Source organism: Panthera uncia, chromosome B1, assembly GCF_023721935.1.
Source record: "Panthera uncia isolate 11264 chromosome B1, Puncia_PCG_1.0, whole genome shotgun sequence".
NCBI classification, from domain to species: Eukaryota; Metazoa; Chordata; class Mammalia; order Carnivora; family Felidae; genus Panthera; species Panthera uncia.
In genome coordinates, this window is record NC_064811.1 from 158,439,410 (window position 1) to 158,458,341 (window position 18,932).

The following is an 18,932-nucleotide window of genomic DNA, read 5'->3' on the forward strand; positions in this document are numbered from 1 at the left end:
TATAACAGCATTATCTACAATAGCCAAACTATGGAAAGAGCCCAAGTGTCCATCAACTGATTAGTGGATAAATAAGAAGTGTTACACACACACACACACACACACACACACACACGGAATACTACTCAGCCATAAAAAATGAAATCTTGCCATTTGCAATGATGTGGATGGAGCTAGGAAGTATAATGCTAAGTGAAATAAGTCAGTCTGAGAAAGACAAGTACCTTATGATTTCACTCATACATGGAATTTAAGAAACAAAACAAATGAGCAGAAGGAAAAAAAGAGAGGCAAACAAAGAAACATACTTTTGGGGTGACTGGATGGTTCAGTCAGTTGAGCGTCCAACTCTTGATTTCAGCTCAGGCCATGATCTCAAGGTCTGTGAGATAAAGCCCCACCTCAGGCTCCCTGCTGAACATGGATCCTGCTGGGGATTTTCTTTCCCGTCCTCTGCCCCTCTTCCCCACCTCTCAAAATAAAGAAATAAACATTAAAAAAAAAAGAAACAAACTCTTAACTATAAGCAATGGTTTCCAAAATGGAGATGGGTGGGGATGGGTGAAATAGGTGATACAGATTAAGGAGTGCACTTGTGTGTACACTATTGTACACCTGAAACTAATGTTACACTGTATGTTAACTAACTGGAATTTGAACAAAAACTTAAGAAAATGATAACAGGGGCGTCTGGGTGGTTCAGTTGGTTAAGCATCCAACTTCGGCTCAGTCATTATCTTGCAGTCTGTGAGTTTGAGCTCTGTGCTGACAGCTCAGAGCCTGGATCCTGCTTCGGATTCTGTGTCTCCCTCTCTCTCTGCCCCTCCCCTGCTCACACTCTGTCTCTCTCTCTGTCTCTCTCTCTCAATAGATAGATAAATAAATAAACAAATAAATAAACATGCATTTAAAAAATTAAAGAAAATGATAACTGAAGGTAATTTTCTTAAAAGTTATAAAGAAGGCCATAAAAAACAAAATTGGTGCCCCTCTCATCCCAGTGGCTTAGTCTTCTCAACAATTTCATCAACTTCCACATTAAATTATTCAGCAAACTGATTTTTCTTCCTAAATATTTCTCTGGTATTTATACTACTTTTATTTTTCTTCCCACTCTAATCCTAGGCTGAGAATATTTTTGACCTAAGCTATGTAAAATTCCCTTCAGAAAAAAAATTCCCCTCAATGAACCTATTGCTTCCAGTTGTCATTATTTAATCTTACCATCCCCAAGTTATTACAAGTTATCATTTTTTTTTATTTGAGAGAGAGAGAGAGAGAGAGAGAAAGAAAGAGAGCACAAGGGAGAGGAGCAGAGAGGGGGAGAAAGGGAGAGAATCTTAAGCAGGCTCCATGCTCAGTACCAAGCCCAACTCAGGGTTTGATCCCATAACACTGGGATCATGACCTGAGCTGAAATCAAAATTCAGATGCTCAACCAACTAAGCCACCCAGGAACCCCTACAAGTTATCATTCTAACACAAAATCCATCATTTATTTTCAGTAAAACTCTTGGATGATATATTTAAGAATAAAGTCCTAAACTTCACTAACATCCATACAAATCTATATGGCTCACATCTCAACTGTTATAACCACCTCTAGGTTCACTTGATATCTGTAAAGAAAACAAAATTATATTAGCTTTATTCCCAAAGAATTTTTTATTTCTAGCTATGGTATCTCTTATACACATTCAGTTTTCTGTTAGTTTCTGAGGCACTTGGAGATAGGGACGGTGTCACACATAGTTTGATATCTGCCTGGTTTCAGGCTTGTAATAAGCATATAAAAATTATTGAATTAAATTCAAATGACTTGAATGCCTATGAATCATGCCCAGAAAAATTAGCAGTTGATACCAACAATGCAAATACAGTAATGAATTTAGATAATAAGTATATATTTCCCTTTTGGTTTTATCAGGTTATAGACAATCAGGGAGAAATTTTACTTTAAGAGCAACATAATTTTGATATGTTAATTCCCTCATTTTTTATATAATTTGACAAAAAGATGAAATACTAATTTTAAGGTACATAGACACATTCAAGTAAATTAAATGAATACAGTATACACCAAGGACCACACTAAAACTAAATGCTTAGGCTGTAAGTACTTTAGTGAAATATGCAAAATTGCTATTTTTAAGTTAAATCCCTTTTGTTACCATTTGTTACCTGTACCAATATTTTCTTGATAAATAGACACTAAAAGTAGTTTTAGGAAAAATATGAAAAAGGTATATATATATATATATATATATATATATATTCTTAAAAGGCTATACTCCATTACATTTTTTTTCTTTTTACAAATTGAGAAAATCATTTGTTTTGTGGATAAATATTGTATTTAAGGAATGTGAGCAGAAGCATTCCATGGAAGGACAACTTGAGAATTGTCTGGCAAAAAAAGTCCTGGCAAAACTGAAATTATGCAAGTCATCAACCTGCATATTAAGCCAAAAAATGAAATTTCTTTCCAAGTTATTCCGTTTTCATGTGTGAATGTCATACCAATGGGGAAAATGTTTACATTTGACCTTTTACTAGCCACAGATTTTTCCAAGAAGCCAAGTTATTCACAATGGAATAAATAAAATAATGGGAAAATAAAGTTGTTCTTACAGGATTTCACAGTTGTGATTTGTTTTTTGGTTTTGGTCTGATACTTAAACTGCTAATCCATAATGAGGGATTAAAACACTTGCATACACCCATTTCATATTTAACTTTTACTTAATTTCCTTAACCAAAGGGTTTTTTAAGAAACAAAGTTATCTACGATAGAAGAATTTATTTATACGATTTTTTTACACTCTTTATTTGTGTGCACGTGTGTTTGTTTCGACCTGAGACTTAAAATAGAAATACCGCAGTAGCCACGGTTAAAACATGCAACCGTCTGCTACTAACCATATTGTGAATTTCCATTTTGTTTTTCTCCACTAAAGTAATTCAGTCATTGTGCCAGAAAATGATCACGTGGACTACTGATACAGCCAAGCACTTCACCAACAGATGGTCCATTTCCAAAGGAGAAAACTTCACTTTATGACCCTTACGTAATCCCTAAATGTGTTTCAAATATCCGCATTTGGAAAATAAAGCCCAAGCCCAAGCCCACTTGTGCACCAAGCCAGGCTGCCTTGTGCCTCCACAGCCCAGAGGGCGGTGGGTGGGCGCCGGGACTGTGGCTGTGCTTGCGGGTCAGCAGAAGGGGCGGGGCGGGCTGATCAGCCGCGTGCCCCTCCCCCCATCGCCCCGTCACCCCACCGCCCCGCCGCCCGCGCCGCCCCCACTCCCTGCAGGCCCGGAGCTCAGGGCCCAGCGCGCGAGCTGCAGCCATTCCGCAGCCAACCGCCATCACCGTGGCAAGGCCGCCAGGCCGCGCAATGCTGCCTGTCCTGCTGATCCTCTCAGGCCTGGGCCGGCTGACCTCCGCCGGCCATCGTGAGTGTAGGACCTGCTCCGTAGAGGGTCACCTGTCGCAGAGCCTGTGGGCGTGGCGGGCTCCAGAAGCTTGCTCCAGAACCCTGTGCCCGGCTGGGGGGAGCCCTGCGTCCTGTCAGAGCCCGCCTAGAGTCAGGATCCTGCGGGGCCTGCTGCTGGGAGGGCTCAGAACAGGACTGGGACAGTTGTCCTCACGTGCCTGACCCTGCACTTGGAGGAGGGGGCGAGCAGCTTCTGGGAGGTGGGGTCCCCAGAGCAGCTCTTCTTCACCTATTGGGGCGGAGGTCAGCAAATCCCAAAGTGTCTCTGGAAGGTGGTAGGGTCACGTCCCATTTCTAGGTAGCCTCTTCTGGAATGCACAAAGTCTGATTCCGTGGTGGGAGCGTGCCTGCGTGTGTGTGTGTGTGTGTGTGTGTGTGTGTGTATGAGTTCGTGGAAGTTCAAAGAGTGATGTGAAGTGGCAGGACCAGTGAAGAATAAGGATGCTGGCAGGCACTGGGGAATGCTTACAGGTGTTTTCCTTACTGCAGATCCTGAAACATCACTTCTACAAATTACAGTGCCACGGAAGATAGAGACAAACACCGAGGGTGAAGTTTCAGAAACGCATGTAATTAAGAAATCACTTCTTTTTTGAGTGCTTTATTTTTACTGGGCTATGTGACCCAAATCAGCCCATGCACATATTCCTTTGAAATTTTGTGTCTTGATTTTTCTCATTTTCCAATGAACGTTATGAATCATTTTTAAAACACAGAGTCAGAAAAAAGTGCCCCAAATCCCTATCACACAAAATGATATATATAGCCTACTGGACTTTTTTTTTTTAACAGAATATGTGTATTTATTTTTTTCAACGTTTTTTTAATTTATTTTTGGGACAGAGAGAGACAGAGCATGAACGGGGGAGGGGCAGAGAGAGAGGGAGACACAGAATCGGAAACAGGCTCCAGGCTCCGAGCCATCAGCCCAGAGCCTGACGCGAGGCTCGAACTCACGGACCGGAGATCGTGACCTGGCTAAAGTCGGACGCTTAACCGACTGCGCCACCCAGGCGCCCCCAGAATATGTATATTTAAATATTTATCCTGTGTAAATGAGGTCACACTAACATTTACTTTTTATTTAACATAACTTTTTATGTTATTTATTTTTTAAATTTATTTAACATAATTTTTAAAATGACAATATATGGGGTGCCTGGGTGGCTCAGTCCTTTAGGCGTCTGACTTAGGTCATGATCTCACAGTCTGTGAGTTCCAGCCCTGCGTTGGGCTCTGTACTGACAGCTCAGAGTCTGGAGCCTGCTTCAGATTCTATGTCTCCCTCTCTCTCTGCCCCTCCCCTGCTCATGCTTTGTCTCTCTCTGTTTCAAAAATAAATAAAAACATTAAAAAAAATTTTTAAATGACAATATATAATTTCTTCATGCCTATATTTGTGTATATAGGTGTATATGTCTGTTAAAATGAAAGTGATATTATTTTAAATCTGATTAAAAAGTAAAGCAAGTACATTGTAAAATTAAGTCTAGACAGGACAGAGTTGTTCAGAAAGTGAATGTCCGCCTCAGTTTCTAAAGGTAGTAAATTTGAACTGAATGAATTTTTAGAGATATGCACACACCTGCACATATAATTTTAGTAATAATATATGAGTGTGATAATTGGCTTTTAATTTATTTATAAAGTTAGAATATACTTTTATGATAATAAATAAAACTGTCATTTTTCATAGCCATTCACATATGGATGTAACATTATTGTTTGTCAGATTTAAACATGTAGTTTTATAAACCTTCTTGGTAGTCATTTCCATAGGATCAATGGGCAAGCCATTTTAAAAAAATGGTGCAGGGGCACCTGGGTGGCTCAGTTGGTTAAGTGTCTGAATTTGGCTCAGGTTATGATCTTGTGGTTCCTGAGTTTGAGCCATGTGTTGGATTCTGTGCTGACAGCTTGGAGCCTGGAGCCTGCTTCGGATTCTCACTCTTCCTGCCCCTCCCCTGCTAATGCTCTGTCTCTCAAAAATAAATAAACATTAAATTTTTTTTAAATGATGCATATTACAGAATATCTATCAGAAAAGTTTTATTGTAGTTAACTTTCATTAACAAAGAATAATGATGCTTCTTGAGGGCTTTTGCAGGCTTGGTTCAGACTTCTTATACCTGTTTTTTTTTTTTTTTAAGTTTATTTATTTTGAGAGAGACAGAGTGTGAGCGGGGGAGGGGCAGAGAGCGAGAGAGAGAGAGAGAGAGAGAGAGAAGGAGGATCTCAGGCAGGCCCTGTGCTGTCAGTGCAGAGCCTGATGCGGTGCTTGAACTCACAAAACTGTGAGATCATGCCCTGAGCCAAAATCGAGTTAGATGCTCAACCAACTGAGCCACCCAGGCACTCCCGGCTTCTCGTTCCTGTCAATGTGATAAGTATAATGAATGCTTCACTTTTAATTGGCATTTTTAAATTAAGTCTTAAGACAAGATGCTTTTACATATATTGCCTATTTGTTTTTTTTTTTTTTTAATTTTTTTTTCAACATTTTTTATTTATTTTTGGGACAGAGAGAGACCGAGCATGAACGGGGGAGGGGCAGAGAGAGAGGGAGACACAGAATCGGAAACAGGCTCCAGGCTCCGAGCCATCAGCCCAGAGCCTGACGCGGGGCTCGAACTCACGGACCGCGAGATCGTGACCTGGCTGAAGTTGGACGCTTAACCGACTGCGCCACCCAGGCGCCCCCATATATTGCCTATTTGAATCTTTTTTTTCTTGTTAATTTCTTACCGATTTTGATTTCCCTTTTTAAAAAAGTTTTATTTATTTTAGAGAGAAAAAGCAGGAAAGGGACAGAGAGAGGGAAACACAGAATCCCAAGAAGGCTCTAAAGTGTCAGGACAGAGCCTGATGTGGGGCTTGAACTCACAAACTGTGCAATCATGATCTGAGCCCAGCAGTCAGACGCTTAACCAACTGAACCACCCAGGTGCCCCTTGTCTTCCCTTTTTATATGAATTAGTTTTGGTTAGGACACTGTTTTCAAGAAAGATGTGTTGATGTAAAGACACACGGGAATATGATAGGAATCCAAGGATTGGAACCTCTGTAGCAATATCTGAGAGGAGCATTGAATTGCCAACTGGAAAACTGTTAGACGCTGGGGTGGGTTTTATAGACTGAGTGGTCTGTTTGTCTCGTTTTATGACACACACACACACACACACACACAATCCAGTAATTATGTGTTCATAAAAGCTATTACACCCAAACAAATACCCAGAGAATTTAAAATGTTTAGGACATATACTGGGAACATGCTAACCAAAAGCAAACATGAGTATCTATGACAAAAGTGGGAGAAAACCAACATTTAGTACACATACCCACACACCATTATGAGAGATAAGCATGCTACTTAATAAAATATTCAGTTCACTAGGAATATGTAACAGTTCTAAATTTGTATGTTTTTAGAAAAATGCTCTCACATATAAGGACTGATTACACTAAAGGAAGAATTTTTCAAATCCATTTTCATAGTGATATCTTAAAATGTTTTTCTCAAGTGTTGGTTTACAAATCATAAAGGGATTCATAAAGACAATTTGGACAACAAAACTATTTTATTTGATGGGTTTATATAGAAGTGAACCCATCAAATTGAATATATTGTTTTTACCTCTCTGCTATTTGTTAGGACTCACTAAACTCTATGGGATATCACCATAATGCTTTTATTTAATGGCAAAAGTGCAGCAAGAGAAAGAGAATTCAGGCAAATATCAGGAATTCCAGAAGCACTCACAGTGAGCTTCCTATGAACCCAGTCTCTGCGTTCTAGAACATGTTGAGTCTCTGGCTTGAAATAACGAGACTTATGGTAGGAATTTTGGCTTTCGGAGGACTCCTTAAAAAGCTTTCAGTGATGCTTTAAGTAGCCAAGCCAACCTTGTCAAACTGGTTAGGGAAACATTAAAGAAGTTAACTTCAGTCTAAAGAGTTTTTGAACCTTAAAAAGTACCCTCTAAACCTCACTGTCTTTGTCTCAGCAGAGAGTCAGAACATCTAGACTTGTAGGCAACTCCAGAAATAAAGGTAGTGTTTTTCTAATCCAGCTGTAATTCAACTATATAGTAAATAATGCACATTCTTCTCAAGAATATACAGTTAATTCAACAAAATTGACAAAAACAAGGAAAAAATGTTAAAATATCAAATTCTGACAATACAGTATTTATCTTGTAACAATTCAATTAAGTTAAATCTTAAAACAATTTAAAATGTATATGGAAATTTAAAAATACACTTCTACATTATTCATGGGCTGAAGAAGAAATCGTAAGTCATAATGGATATTAAACAATAATAGATGAGATTGAAGAAATTACAACCCCAAATTCAAGTCATATTCTGAAATGACATAGAGGCATACTTTACAGTCATTTGCAATTTTGTAAATTTTATTCCTCTTTGCACCCACCAACAAAGATTCAAAAAATGTACTGAAGAAAACCATAGATTAAAAGGAGAAAAACAATGTCACAATAATTTGGGGAGATGTCAACACACCTTTTTCAAGAGTTGTAAGTTATAAAAGACGGAACACTATAGAAGGTTTAAAATGACTTATGCAGAAAATTGTACCCAATGACAACCATGCTCAATAGCAAAATTCACATTTTTCCCCATGTTTTCTACATTTTGCAAATGTGGAAATTAACCATGTGTATGTTTTATGATAATGTCACAAATTGGATTCTTTGGGATGTGGTCTTTGAGAGGATTCTCATGAAGGCAGGTACGCTCTTGTGATGAGCGCCTGTGGAAAGGATGAGAAGAAGCAGGAATGGGGAGACAGACTCAACTGAGTCTCAACAAAGTGTGAAGCTGGCATGGCCCATCAAGATCTGGAGTTGGAATGAGGGGGCTTCTCATTAAATGGGGGCTGTATCAGAAAGTTGTGAGTTGGTGTGAGGTGACCCTCTTCAGCTGAGGCAATTCCTAAAGAGGACAGGGAGATGAAGATTCTGTGGGTAGCACTTCTGACAGCTTGGGGACGCTTCCTATCATCTTAAAAGGGGACCCATGTTGTATTTAATTTTCAATTTATTTGGGGTAGAAATTGCAAAGTAGAGAAAAGATAATGAAATTCAGGTTTCTGCCAAGATTACTCAACATTTCTAAATGTATCCATTTTAAATTAAAATTTCATTATGATAATAAATGTTAATGACTAATGCTCTTAGTTTTGAAACAGATTTAGACTCCTTGATTTCATTGAAATTTAATTATGGTTAATTCTGTCATATATTCCAAGATGGAGAGAAGATAACAATATACTTATATATGCATATGTTATTTTGAGACATGTGTGATATGATCTATGTTTATATGAAAGAGTAAATAAATTTTAAGAATTTTGAATTTCTAATAATTGCATTCTCTCTGAATACTTTGCTGTAGGTCACTTATGCCATCAAAATTGACCAGAAAATATACACTCTCCACCTTGAAAAACAGTAAGTAGACATTCTTTTCATACAGTTGTTTTTAGTTTCTGAAATGTTTACAGTCACTACCCTAAGTTGAGCCTAAACAAGAGCATGACTCTTGTATTTAACATGTTACATCTTTGTGATTCAAGTCAGACTAGAGTTCCAAGTTTTCATCTTGAGATTTTAAGTCTAATGTTTGAGCCAAATTTTAATTTCATGATGTGAAATTAATGTATATCAGATAGATGAAAATTAGTCTATATAACTCTTTACAATATAACCACCACTGTAACAATTAAGGCAATAGCTTTATTTGTCCATATTGAATTTTGTTCATGCTGTCATTTTATATATGACTTTATGATTATATACATGATTTTAAGCATTTTACTTGATATTACACCAACATTTTTTTTAATATTTAAATTTTTTTTTCTGCATCTATTGACAGGATCATATGGTTCTTACCTTTTCTTTTATTAATGTGATGTCTCACATTGATTGATTTGTGAATATTGAACTACCCTGCAGCCCAGGAATGAATCACACTTGATCATGGTGAATGATTCTTTTTATATGCTGTTGAATTCAATTTGCTAGTATCTTGTTGAGAATTTTTGCATCCATATTCATCAGGGATATTGGCCTGTAGGTCTTTAAAAATTTTTTTAATGTTTTTTTTTTAGTGTTTTTAATGTTTTTTTAAATGTTGTGAATGTTTTTTAATGTTTTTAATATATTTTTTAATGTTTATTCATTTTTGAGAGAGAGAGAGACAGAGAACGAGTCAGGGAGGGGCAGAGAGAGAGGGAGACAGAATCCAAAGCAGGCTCCAGGCTCTGAGCTGTCAGCACAGAGCCTGATGCGAGGCTCGTACCCATGAACTGTGAGATCATGACCTGAGCTGAGGTGGGAGGCTTAACCGACTGAGCCACTCAGGTGCCCCAACACCAACATTTTTTTAATCTCTTAAATTTTCACTCTGTGAAGAAACCAATTTCACCAATTAATAACCTTGTGTGTATCTTTCCACCATTTTCTTTCTATTCTAAATCTCACCTTTCCTTTAAATAAAATATGTAGAAACCTACTAAAATGGGTTTGTTTTTAGACAAGTGGAAATACTGTTCTGTGATTGGCAGGTCTTATTTAATAACAGTGTTCATTTTCTTGCTTCATATATATATCTTAGCTCATTCTTTAACAGCTAACATCTGTAGTATGGCAGGTTGATAGGTAATGAGGTTGTTTCCAGGGATTGTCACTAAAGAGGCCTGCAATAAACATCCTTGTATGTGTGTTTTTATGTGATAGAGATTTTGTTTTGTAGGCCTGATATCAAGAAATGTGTTTCTGGATCAGGAAGTATGAATAAAAGTAATAATAGTGATAATGATAACAACAAAACAACAAAAGTAACTGACATTATGGGGCACATATCAATTACCAGACATATTTCTAAGCAGTTTGCATATAGTTACTGGTATAATGTCCAGACCAACCTTCTTTATTACTCACATTTTATATTAGGATTTTGAGAGATAATGCCAGTTTCTGAAAAGACAGTAGCAGTTTAGATTTTCAAAAGCATGCAAGATGTGCCAAAATATTATACTGCATCTTTGTGTCAATTTGTATTTCCCTAAATAAGTTATCTAAACAATTATCAACTATTTTCATTTTCCTGTTTCCTGGTTCTAATTTAATATTTATTTTTCAGAGCAGTTTTAGGTTCACAGCAATATTGAGTGGAAGGTACAGAGTGTTTCTGCATATACCCTGTGCCTCCCCGCACACATGTATAGCCTCCCCATTATCAACATGCCCCACCAGAGTGATATATTTGTTATAATTGATGAGCCTGCACGTCATTATCACCCAAAGTCCATAGTTTATATTAGTCCAATATTTTTTATATTTGCTTTTTTCTTTTGAATGATTAGACATTAAAAAAAGGAAAATTCTGAGAATAATATAATTACTTTCTTATCATGAAAGACACACATGTAAGCATTTTATTTATGTATTTTTCTAAAAGGTGTACATGACAGGTAATAGTGAAATCTATCATTTCCATTTCCGGAAATAGTTCTTTCACTCCCCAGTGCTAATCACAGTTATGATACTGACACATACTCTAGTGTCATGATTTTATCCTTACTCATCTGTATGCCTAGAGATGAATAAAAATAATCATGTTTTGCTTGATTTATTGACTTTGGCTCAGGTCATGATCTCGTGATTCATGAGATTGAGCCTTGCATTGGACTCTGAGCTAATAGCACTGAGCCTGCCTGGGATTCTCTCTATCCCTCTCTCTCTGCTTCTCTCTCTCTCTCTCAAAATAAATAAAATTAAATTAAAAAAAATCATCATGTTTTGAGTACTACTTTAAATACGCATAATGGTACAATACTTCTCTATATAATTTATCTTAATATGGTGGACCACTAAAGTGACCCCAATTCTTTACCTTTGCCTTTATCTTCACTCTTTGCCATGTAACTTTGAGTTCCTATCATCAAGAGGTGGAATATATGCATCACACCCCAGCCTCCCCACTCCCAGCCCTTGGATATGAGTTTATCTGTGCAAGGCCAACTTCATGGGTGTATGGTCCTCCAGGACTCCATGGTTAGACATGCTCTGTACTTGGTTTAATTCTCTGTTGTTGCTTCCCTGAGATTCTTAATACTTTTGAACAAGAGACCTCATATTTTAATTTCACTACGGGCCCTGCAAATCATGTAGCCCATTCTATGGCTATGTGACTTACTTTGGCCAAAAAGATGTTAGCTGACTTGATTTAAACAGAGGTTTGAAAAAGCTCCCCTGCGTTCCTGCTCTCCATCTTGTTTGTCTGCCATCCCCATGAGAATATGCTTGGGCCAATTTGCTGGGAGATGGAGACAGGTGGGGCACAGCCAAGGTGCCCTAATCATCTCTAGATAAGTCAACATTCAGCTGAATCCCAGACCATTGAGCAAGCCCGGCCGCCATTAGCAGAACTACTAAGTCTACTCACACTTGACCCAGAAGTGTGAGCAATAGATACTAATTATGTTACTGGGTGTGTTTCTCGTTTTGAGGCTGTGATTTTGTGCAAAATTTTTCATAACGTTTTTATTTGAGAGTCATTCATACAGATTTGTGCAGAATGAGTTCATTGATTGTAAATACATATGTAGCCATTGAATAAATATATCTCACTTGTTATTTGTCAACCTATATATTTATAGCAAGAAAAGCTGTATTGTGGCTACCTTTGGCCATGATGTTCTGGGCTCCAGTGAAATTGAAGAGCAATAAATGATACAATTGTCAAGAGTGCTGTATGCTACTAATTTTTACTTCCAAGGATTTATACCAGTCTTCACTCACACCAGTAATTCAAAAACATTTCTGTTCTCTACATTCTCAATAAAATGAGTATCTTCACTCACTTATTTTTGTTAATGCATAAGAAATGCTATTTTATTGTTATTTCTATTCATTTGTTTTGGGTTATTTATTTTCAATCTATGGCTTATCCTTCTGCTTTTCTTTCTGTTTTTTTTTTTCCCATGATCAATCTGTGGGAAGTTTTGTTTCCTGTAGATATTAACTCTTTATACGTTCTGTATGTTGCAAACATGCTATCCAGCTTACTTATTGTCTTCTTCCTTTGTTTGTGGGATTTATTGCTAAAAAAATGAAATATTCATATAATCATTATACTCATATTTTCTTTCATAGGTTCTCAGATTCCTCACTTGTGTCACTCACATCTTGAATTTATAATATTCCTGTAGAATTTTAAAAATTCTTTTTACATTTACGATGTAAATCCAATGCTTTCAGTTTCTTTACCTACCGTTTTTGCATTTTCCAAGTTTTATTTCTGCTCTCTTTTTATTTTTTCCTTTTATTGCAATTTTATGCAATATTGTATTAGTTTAGTTTGTATTGTTTAGTTAGACTAGTTTCAGATTATTTTCTTCAGATGGGTTGCTTTCTAAACCTGTTCATATCTGCAAATGTCCCTTTTGTTCTCATAATTGAATAAATCCCTTAATTTTTCATTTTAGTTTTAAATCATTACACATTAAAAAAATTTTTTTTATTACGTTTAGTTTTGAGAGGCAGAGAGAGACAGAGCATGAGTGGGGGAGGGGCAGAGAGAGAGGGAGACACAGAATCTGAAGCAGGCTCCAGGCTCTGAGCTGTCAGCACAGAGCCTGACATGGGGCTCGAACTCATGAACTGTGAGATCATGACCTGAGCCGAAGTTGGACGCTTAACCGACTGAGTCACCCAGGCACCCCAAATCATACACATTTTAAAACATTTTATGGAAATATATGGTCTCATCCAGGGTCTTATGGATCTGCCCTTTATAGTATAGGTTTTCCTTCAACTATTTTTCACATCTTTATTTTGGCTGTGTTTTTTTTACCTATTTGGTAGTAAATTTGTTCTGTTTATTGGCTAGGCCTCTAATTCTGTTCTCAGCACACAAATTCTCTTTGGGACATTTATTAAATTATTTTTAACTGTCATCATCATTTTAGTTTTGAGTATTTTTTTTCTTAAATGATATGCTTTGAAAGCTTATTAACTTTTTAACTTGTTAACTTTGCTTTAAATAATCATTATTTTCTGTAATCAATTTCTTCATTCAACCTCATAGGGAACTTGCTTTTAAGTTTTGCCTTTTTCCCTTTTGTTGTTCATTTTCCTTACATTGAATGTTGTTTTCCACTGAATGGTCATTTGTATTTTTTTATTTCACTAAGCAGGCTTCTTTGTTGTTTTGTGTAGAAGCAAAAGTATACTTTTATACCCAGGGTGAATAAACTTGCAAACTAAACTTTTATCCTTTTATTTTAAAAAATTTATTTATTTAAGTTCAAGTTAGTTAACATATAGCATAGTATTGGCTTCAGGGGTAGAACCCAGTGCTTCATCACTTACATATAACAGCCAGTGCTTATCCCAACAAGTGCCCTCCTTAAGGCCTATAGCCCATTTGGCCCTTTTCTCCCCCTGCCCCCACCTCCCCTCCAGCAACCCTCAGTTTGTTCTTCATATTTAAGAATCTCTTATGGGTGCTCCTGGGTGGCTTACTCCGTTAAGCCTCTGACTTTGGCTCAGGTCATGATCTCACGGTTTGTGAGTTTGGGCCCCATGTAGGGCTCTGTGCTGACAGCTCAGAGCCTGGAGCCTGCTTCAGATTCTGTGTCTCCCTCTCTCTGCCACTCCCATGTTCCCATTCGGTCTCTTCCTTTCTCTCTCTCAAAAATAAATAAATATTGAAAAAAAAAGTCTCTTATGGTCTGCCTCCCTCTCCATTTTTATCTTATTTTTCCTTCCCTTCCTTTATGTTCATCTGTTGTGTTTCTTAACTTCCACATATGAGTGAAATTATATATTTGTTTTTCTCTGACTGACTTATTTCACTTAGCATGATACACTCTAATTCCATCCACGTTGTTGCAAATGGCAAGATTTCATTCTTTTCATCACCAAGAAGTATTCCATTGTGTGTGTGTGTGTGTGTGTGTATGTGTGTGTGTATATATATATATATATATATACACCACACTTACTTCTTCTTTATTCATCAGTCTTTGGATATTTGGGCTCTTTCCATACTTTGGCTATTTGTTGACAGTGCTGATATAAATATTGAGGTGCATGTGGCCCTATGAATCAGCATTTTTGTATCCTTTGAATAAATACCTAGTAGTGCAATTGCTGGGTTGTAGGGTAGTTCTATTTTTAGTTTTTTGAGGAACCTCCATACTGTTTTCCAGAGTGGCTGCACCAGTTTGCAGAGTGGCTGCACCAGTGCAAAAGAGATCTTCTTTCTCCACTTTTTTGGCAACATCTGTTGTTTCCTGAGTTGTTAATTTTTGCCATTCTGATAGGTGTGAGGTGGTATCTCACTGAGGTTTCGATTTGTATTTCTCTGATGATGAATGATGTTGAGCATCCTTTCGTGTGTCTGTTAGCCATCTGGATGTCTTCTTTGGAAAAGTATCTATTCATATCTTCTGCCCATTACTTCACTGGATTATTTGTCTTTTGGTGGTTGAGTTTGGTAAGTTCTTTATAGATTTTGGATACTAACTCTTTATCTGATATGTCATTTGCAAATATGTTCTCCTTTTAATTATGCTTTTCAGAAATCTGTTGAATTTCGTTTTCCTGGGAAATGATTCTGGGTTTCCATTTCCACCACCTTCATTTACATGCTTAGTTACTAAAATGAGGCTCTGCCCTTGTGCCAGAATTTGTGTTCTAGGTACTTGCATATAAACCAACCCAGAATATTTGGGATGTCCTTGAATATGTGTGCAATATGAGCTGATAAATATCAGTTTTTTTCTGGGAAGCCCTCTGGTTTTGTTATTTAAATTGAGGAAAAGAGAAAGCTGTCAGGAATGAGCAAAGATGAAGGAGGTCTGGAAAGAGAAGTAGTGGTGAAAGTATGCACTCTGTGAATGCTGTAGTCCTTCTCTGACTCTTGGCATTGAACTGCCCCTTGATATCTGGAATCCTTGAGAAACCCCAGTTCTCTCCACAATAAATAATGGTGTCAGATTGTTCTGTAAGAATCGCTATCTTCTCTGTAAGATTTCACTTTGGTACCATTTATGTGAGGTTTGTCTGTAGAGATCATTTAGCTTATGAAATTTGAGCAAAACACTAGTCTTCTAAAAAAGGCTTTAAGAACTATTGTGTGCTTCTGCAATTTCTTTTCCTCTTCTGCTACAAGAAAAGCATGTTTCAGCGGGTAGGAGGTATGTCTTTTCCCAGGTTCCAGAATGAAGATAGTGTGGGGTTGACAATAAACATGTAAAGAACATTCACTGTTGATTTAAGGCATTGAGAATTCTGAGGTTGTTTTTACCACAGCACAATTTCATGAAAACTATCAGAAAAAGCATATATTTTTTGTTTCTTATCAATCCATGGCTACTTGTTAGCAAATATATTTATGCCCTGAGATTTACTGATGGTTGGATCTTAAAGAAAATTTGTTGTGGGAATCTGGAAGTCCTGGTTTTATTATACATAGATCTATGTCATTATGATGTCCCTACTGGTATCTGATTATACTGCTTATTATGTTTTCCTATATACAAAACATGCTGTCAGAAAGCAAATGAGATAATGGAGAGATGGCTCAATTTAATTTTTGGATATTTGAAACGGTAAAATTGAATGTAAATTATGCTTAATTTCATGATTTTGCTTGTATTTATATTACTATTACAGTGAAGTGTCATTCCTTTCGTTGAATTAGGTCATTTTTAGACCCTCATTTCCTTGTGTATGCATACAACAAATCAGGAACATTGTATCCAGATTCTTCATTTATGAAGGTAAGTTTTGCTTTGTGTTCTGTAGATTTATGTGTTTTTATTGTGTATATATATATATGTATACACATACATACATACATACATACATACATACATCATTAAAGTGCTGTTGGTGGAAAGCAAAAGGATGCCTTCTATCCCACAGAATTATTCGGCAAACAGATTAGAAGCCCAAATATAAGGTGGCAATTTGTAGGAAGACAGACTGAATAGAACAACTACTTTTCAAACTTGGAACTCGAATCTCCTATCCAAACAGGTCCTTTAAACTATGACAAGTTTAGAGGTCTTAGAGGGAAAGTGAGTTAAGGAGCTAAGAATAAGAAACCCCAAAACACAGAGTCATTTTGTTTATTTGTTTGTTTATTTGTTTATTTATTTATTTTTTTTTTGTTTTTGGAAAATATTTTTAAATTTTATTTTTGTAATTTGCATCCAAATTAGTTAGCATATAGTGCAACAATGATTTCAGGAATAGATTCATTAATGCCCCTTACCCATTGAGCCCATCTACCCTCCCACAACCCCTCCAGGAACCCTCTGTTCTCCTTATTTAAGAGTCTCTTATGTTTTGTCCCCCTCCCTGTTTTTATATTATTTTTGCTTCCATTCCCTCATGTTCATCTGTTTTGTCTCTTACAGTCCTCATATGAGTGAAGTCATATGATATTTGTCTTTCTCTGACTGACTAATTTTGTTTAGCATAATATCCTCTAGTTTCATCCACATAGTTGCAAATGGAAAGATTTCATTCTTTTTGATTACTGAGTAATACTCCATTGTATATATATACCACATCTTCTTTATCCGTTCATCCACCAATGGACATTTGGGCTCTTTCCATACTTTGGCTATGATCAGTAGTGCTGCTATAAACATTGGAGTGCATGTGCCCTTTGGAAACATACCTATATCCCTTGGATAAATGCCTAGTAGTGCAATTGCTGGCTCGTAGGGTAGTTCTATTTTTAACTTTTTGAGGAACCTTCATACTGTTTTCCAGAGTGGCTACACCAGTTTGCATCAGTGCAAAAGAGATCTTCTTTCTCCACATCCTCGCCAACATCTGTTGTTTCCTGAGTTGTTCATTTTAGCCATTCTGACAGGTGTGAGGTGGTATCTCATTGTAGTTTTGATCGGTATTTCCCTGATGATGAGTGATGTTGAGCATTTTTTTCATCTGTCAGTTTGGCCATATGGATGTCTTCTTTGGTGAAGTGTTTATTCATGTCTTTTGCCCATTTCTTCACTGGATTATTTGATTTTTGGGTGTTGAGTTTGATAAATTCTTTATAGATTTTGGATACTAACCCTTTATCTGATATGTAGTTTGCAAATATCTTCTCCCATTCTGTTGGTTGGTTGCCTTTTAATTTTGCTGATTGTTTCCTTTGCTGTGCAGGTCCCAATAGTTCATTTTTGCTTTTGTTTCCCTTGTCTCTGGAGATGTGTTGAGTAAGAAGTTGCTGTGGCCGAGGTCAAAAAGAGGTTTTTGCCTGCTTTCTCCTTGAGGATTTTGATGGCTTCCTGTCTTACATTGAGGTCTTTCATCCATTTTGAGTTTATTTTTGTGTATGGTGTAAGAAAGTGGCCCAGGTTCATTCGTCTGCATGTCGCTGTCCAGTTTTCCCAGCACCACTTGCTGAAGAGACTGTCTTTATTCCATTGGATATTCTTTCCTGCTTTGTCAAAGATTAGTTGGCCATACGTTTGTGGGTCCATTTCCGGGTTTTCTATTCTGCTCCATTGATGTGAGTGTCTGCTCTTGTGCCAGTACCATACTGTCTTGATGATTACAGCTTTGTAGTGTAGCTTGAAGTCTGGGATTGTGATGAGCTTTGTAGTGTAGCTTGAAGTCTGGGATTGTGATGAGCTTTGTAGTACAGCTTGAAGTCTGGGATTGTGATGCCTCCTGTTTGGTTTCCTTTTTCAAGATTGTTTTGGCTATTTGGGGTCTTTTCTGGTTCCATAAAAATTTTAGGATTATTTTTTCTAGCTCTGTGAAGAATGCTGGTGTTACTTTGATAGGGATTGCATTCAATATGTAGATTGCTTTGGGTAGTATCAACATTTTAACAATATTTGTTCTTCCTATCCAGGAGCATGGAATCTTTTTCCATTTTTTTGTGTCTTCCTCAATTTCTTTCATAAGCTTTCTATAGTTTTCAGTGTATAGATTTTTCACCTCTTTGGTTAGATTTATTCCTAGGTATTTTATGGTTTTTGGTGCAACTGTAAATGGGATCGATTCCTTGATTTCTCTTTCTGTCACTTCACTGTTGGTGTATAGGAATGCAACCGATTTCTGTGCATTGGCTTTATATTCTGCAACTTTGCTGAATTCATGAATCAGTTCTACCAGTTTTTTGTGGAATCTTTTGGGTTTTCCATATAGAATATCATGTCATCTGTGAAGAGTGAAAGTTTGACCTCCTCCTGGCCAATTTGAATGTCTTTTATTTCTTTGTGTTGTCTGATTGCTGAGGCTAAGACTTCTAATACTATGTTGAATAACAGTGGTGAGAGTGGACATCCCTGTCTTTTTCCTGACCTTAGGGGGAAAGCTCTCAGTTTTTCCCCATTGAGGATGATACTAGTGTTGGGTCTTTTGT

General features: G+C 37.0%; 1 protein-coding gene across 3 annotated transcripts in view; it reads left to right on the forward strand.

Annotated features, from left to right (window-relative positions):
* The first annotated feature begins 3,326 nt into the window (after positions 1-3,326).
* The window catches only part of LOC125923284 (A disintegrin and metallopeptidase domain 3-like), a 138,429-nt gene continuing 122,823 nt past the window's right edge, over positions 3,327-18,932 (forward strand). For 2 of the 3 annotated variants that reach the window (XM_049631462.1, XM_049631461.1), the window contains exons 1-4: positions 3,327-3,456; positions 3,987-4,066; positions 8,919-8,974; positions 16,242-16,320. In XM_049631462.1, the coding sequence (XP_049487419.1) occupies positions 3,399-3,456; positions 3,987-4,066; positions 8,919-8,974; positions 16,242-16,320 (273 nt within the window). In that variant the 5' untranslated portion in view covers positions 3,327-3,398. The remainder of the gene's footprint in view (positions 3,457-3,986; positions 4,067-8,918; positions 8,975-16,241; positions 16,321-18,932) is intronic. The other variant, XM_049631460.1, reaches the window with a different exon arrangement.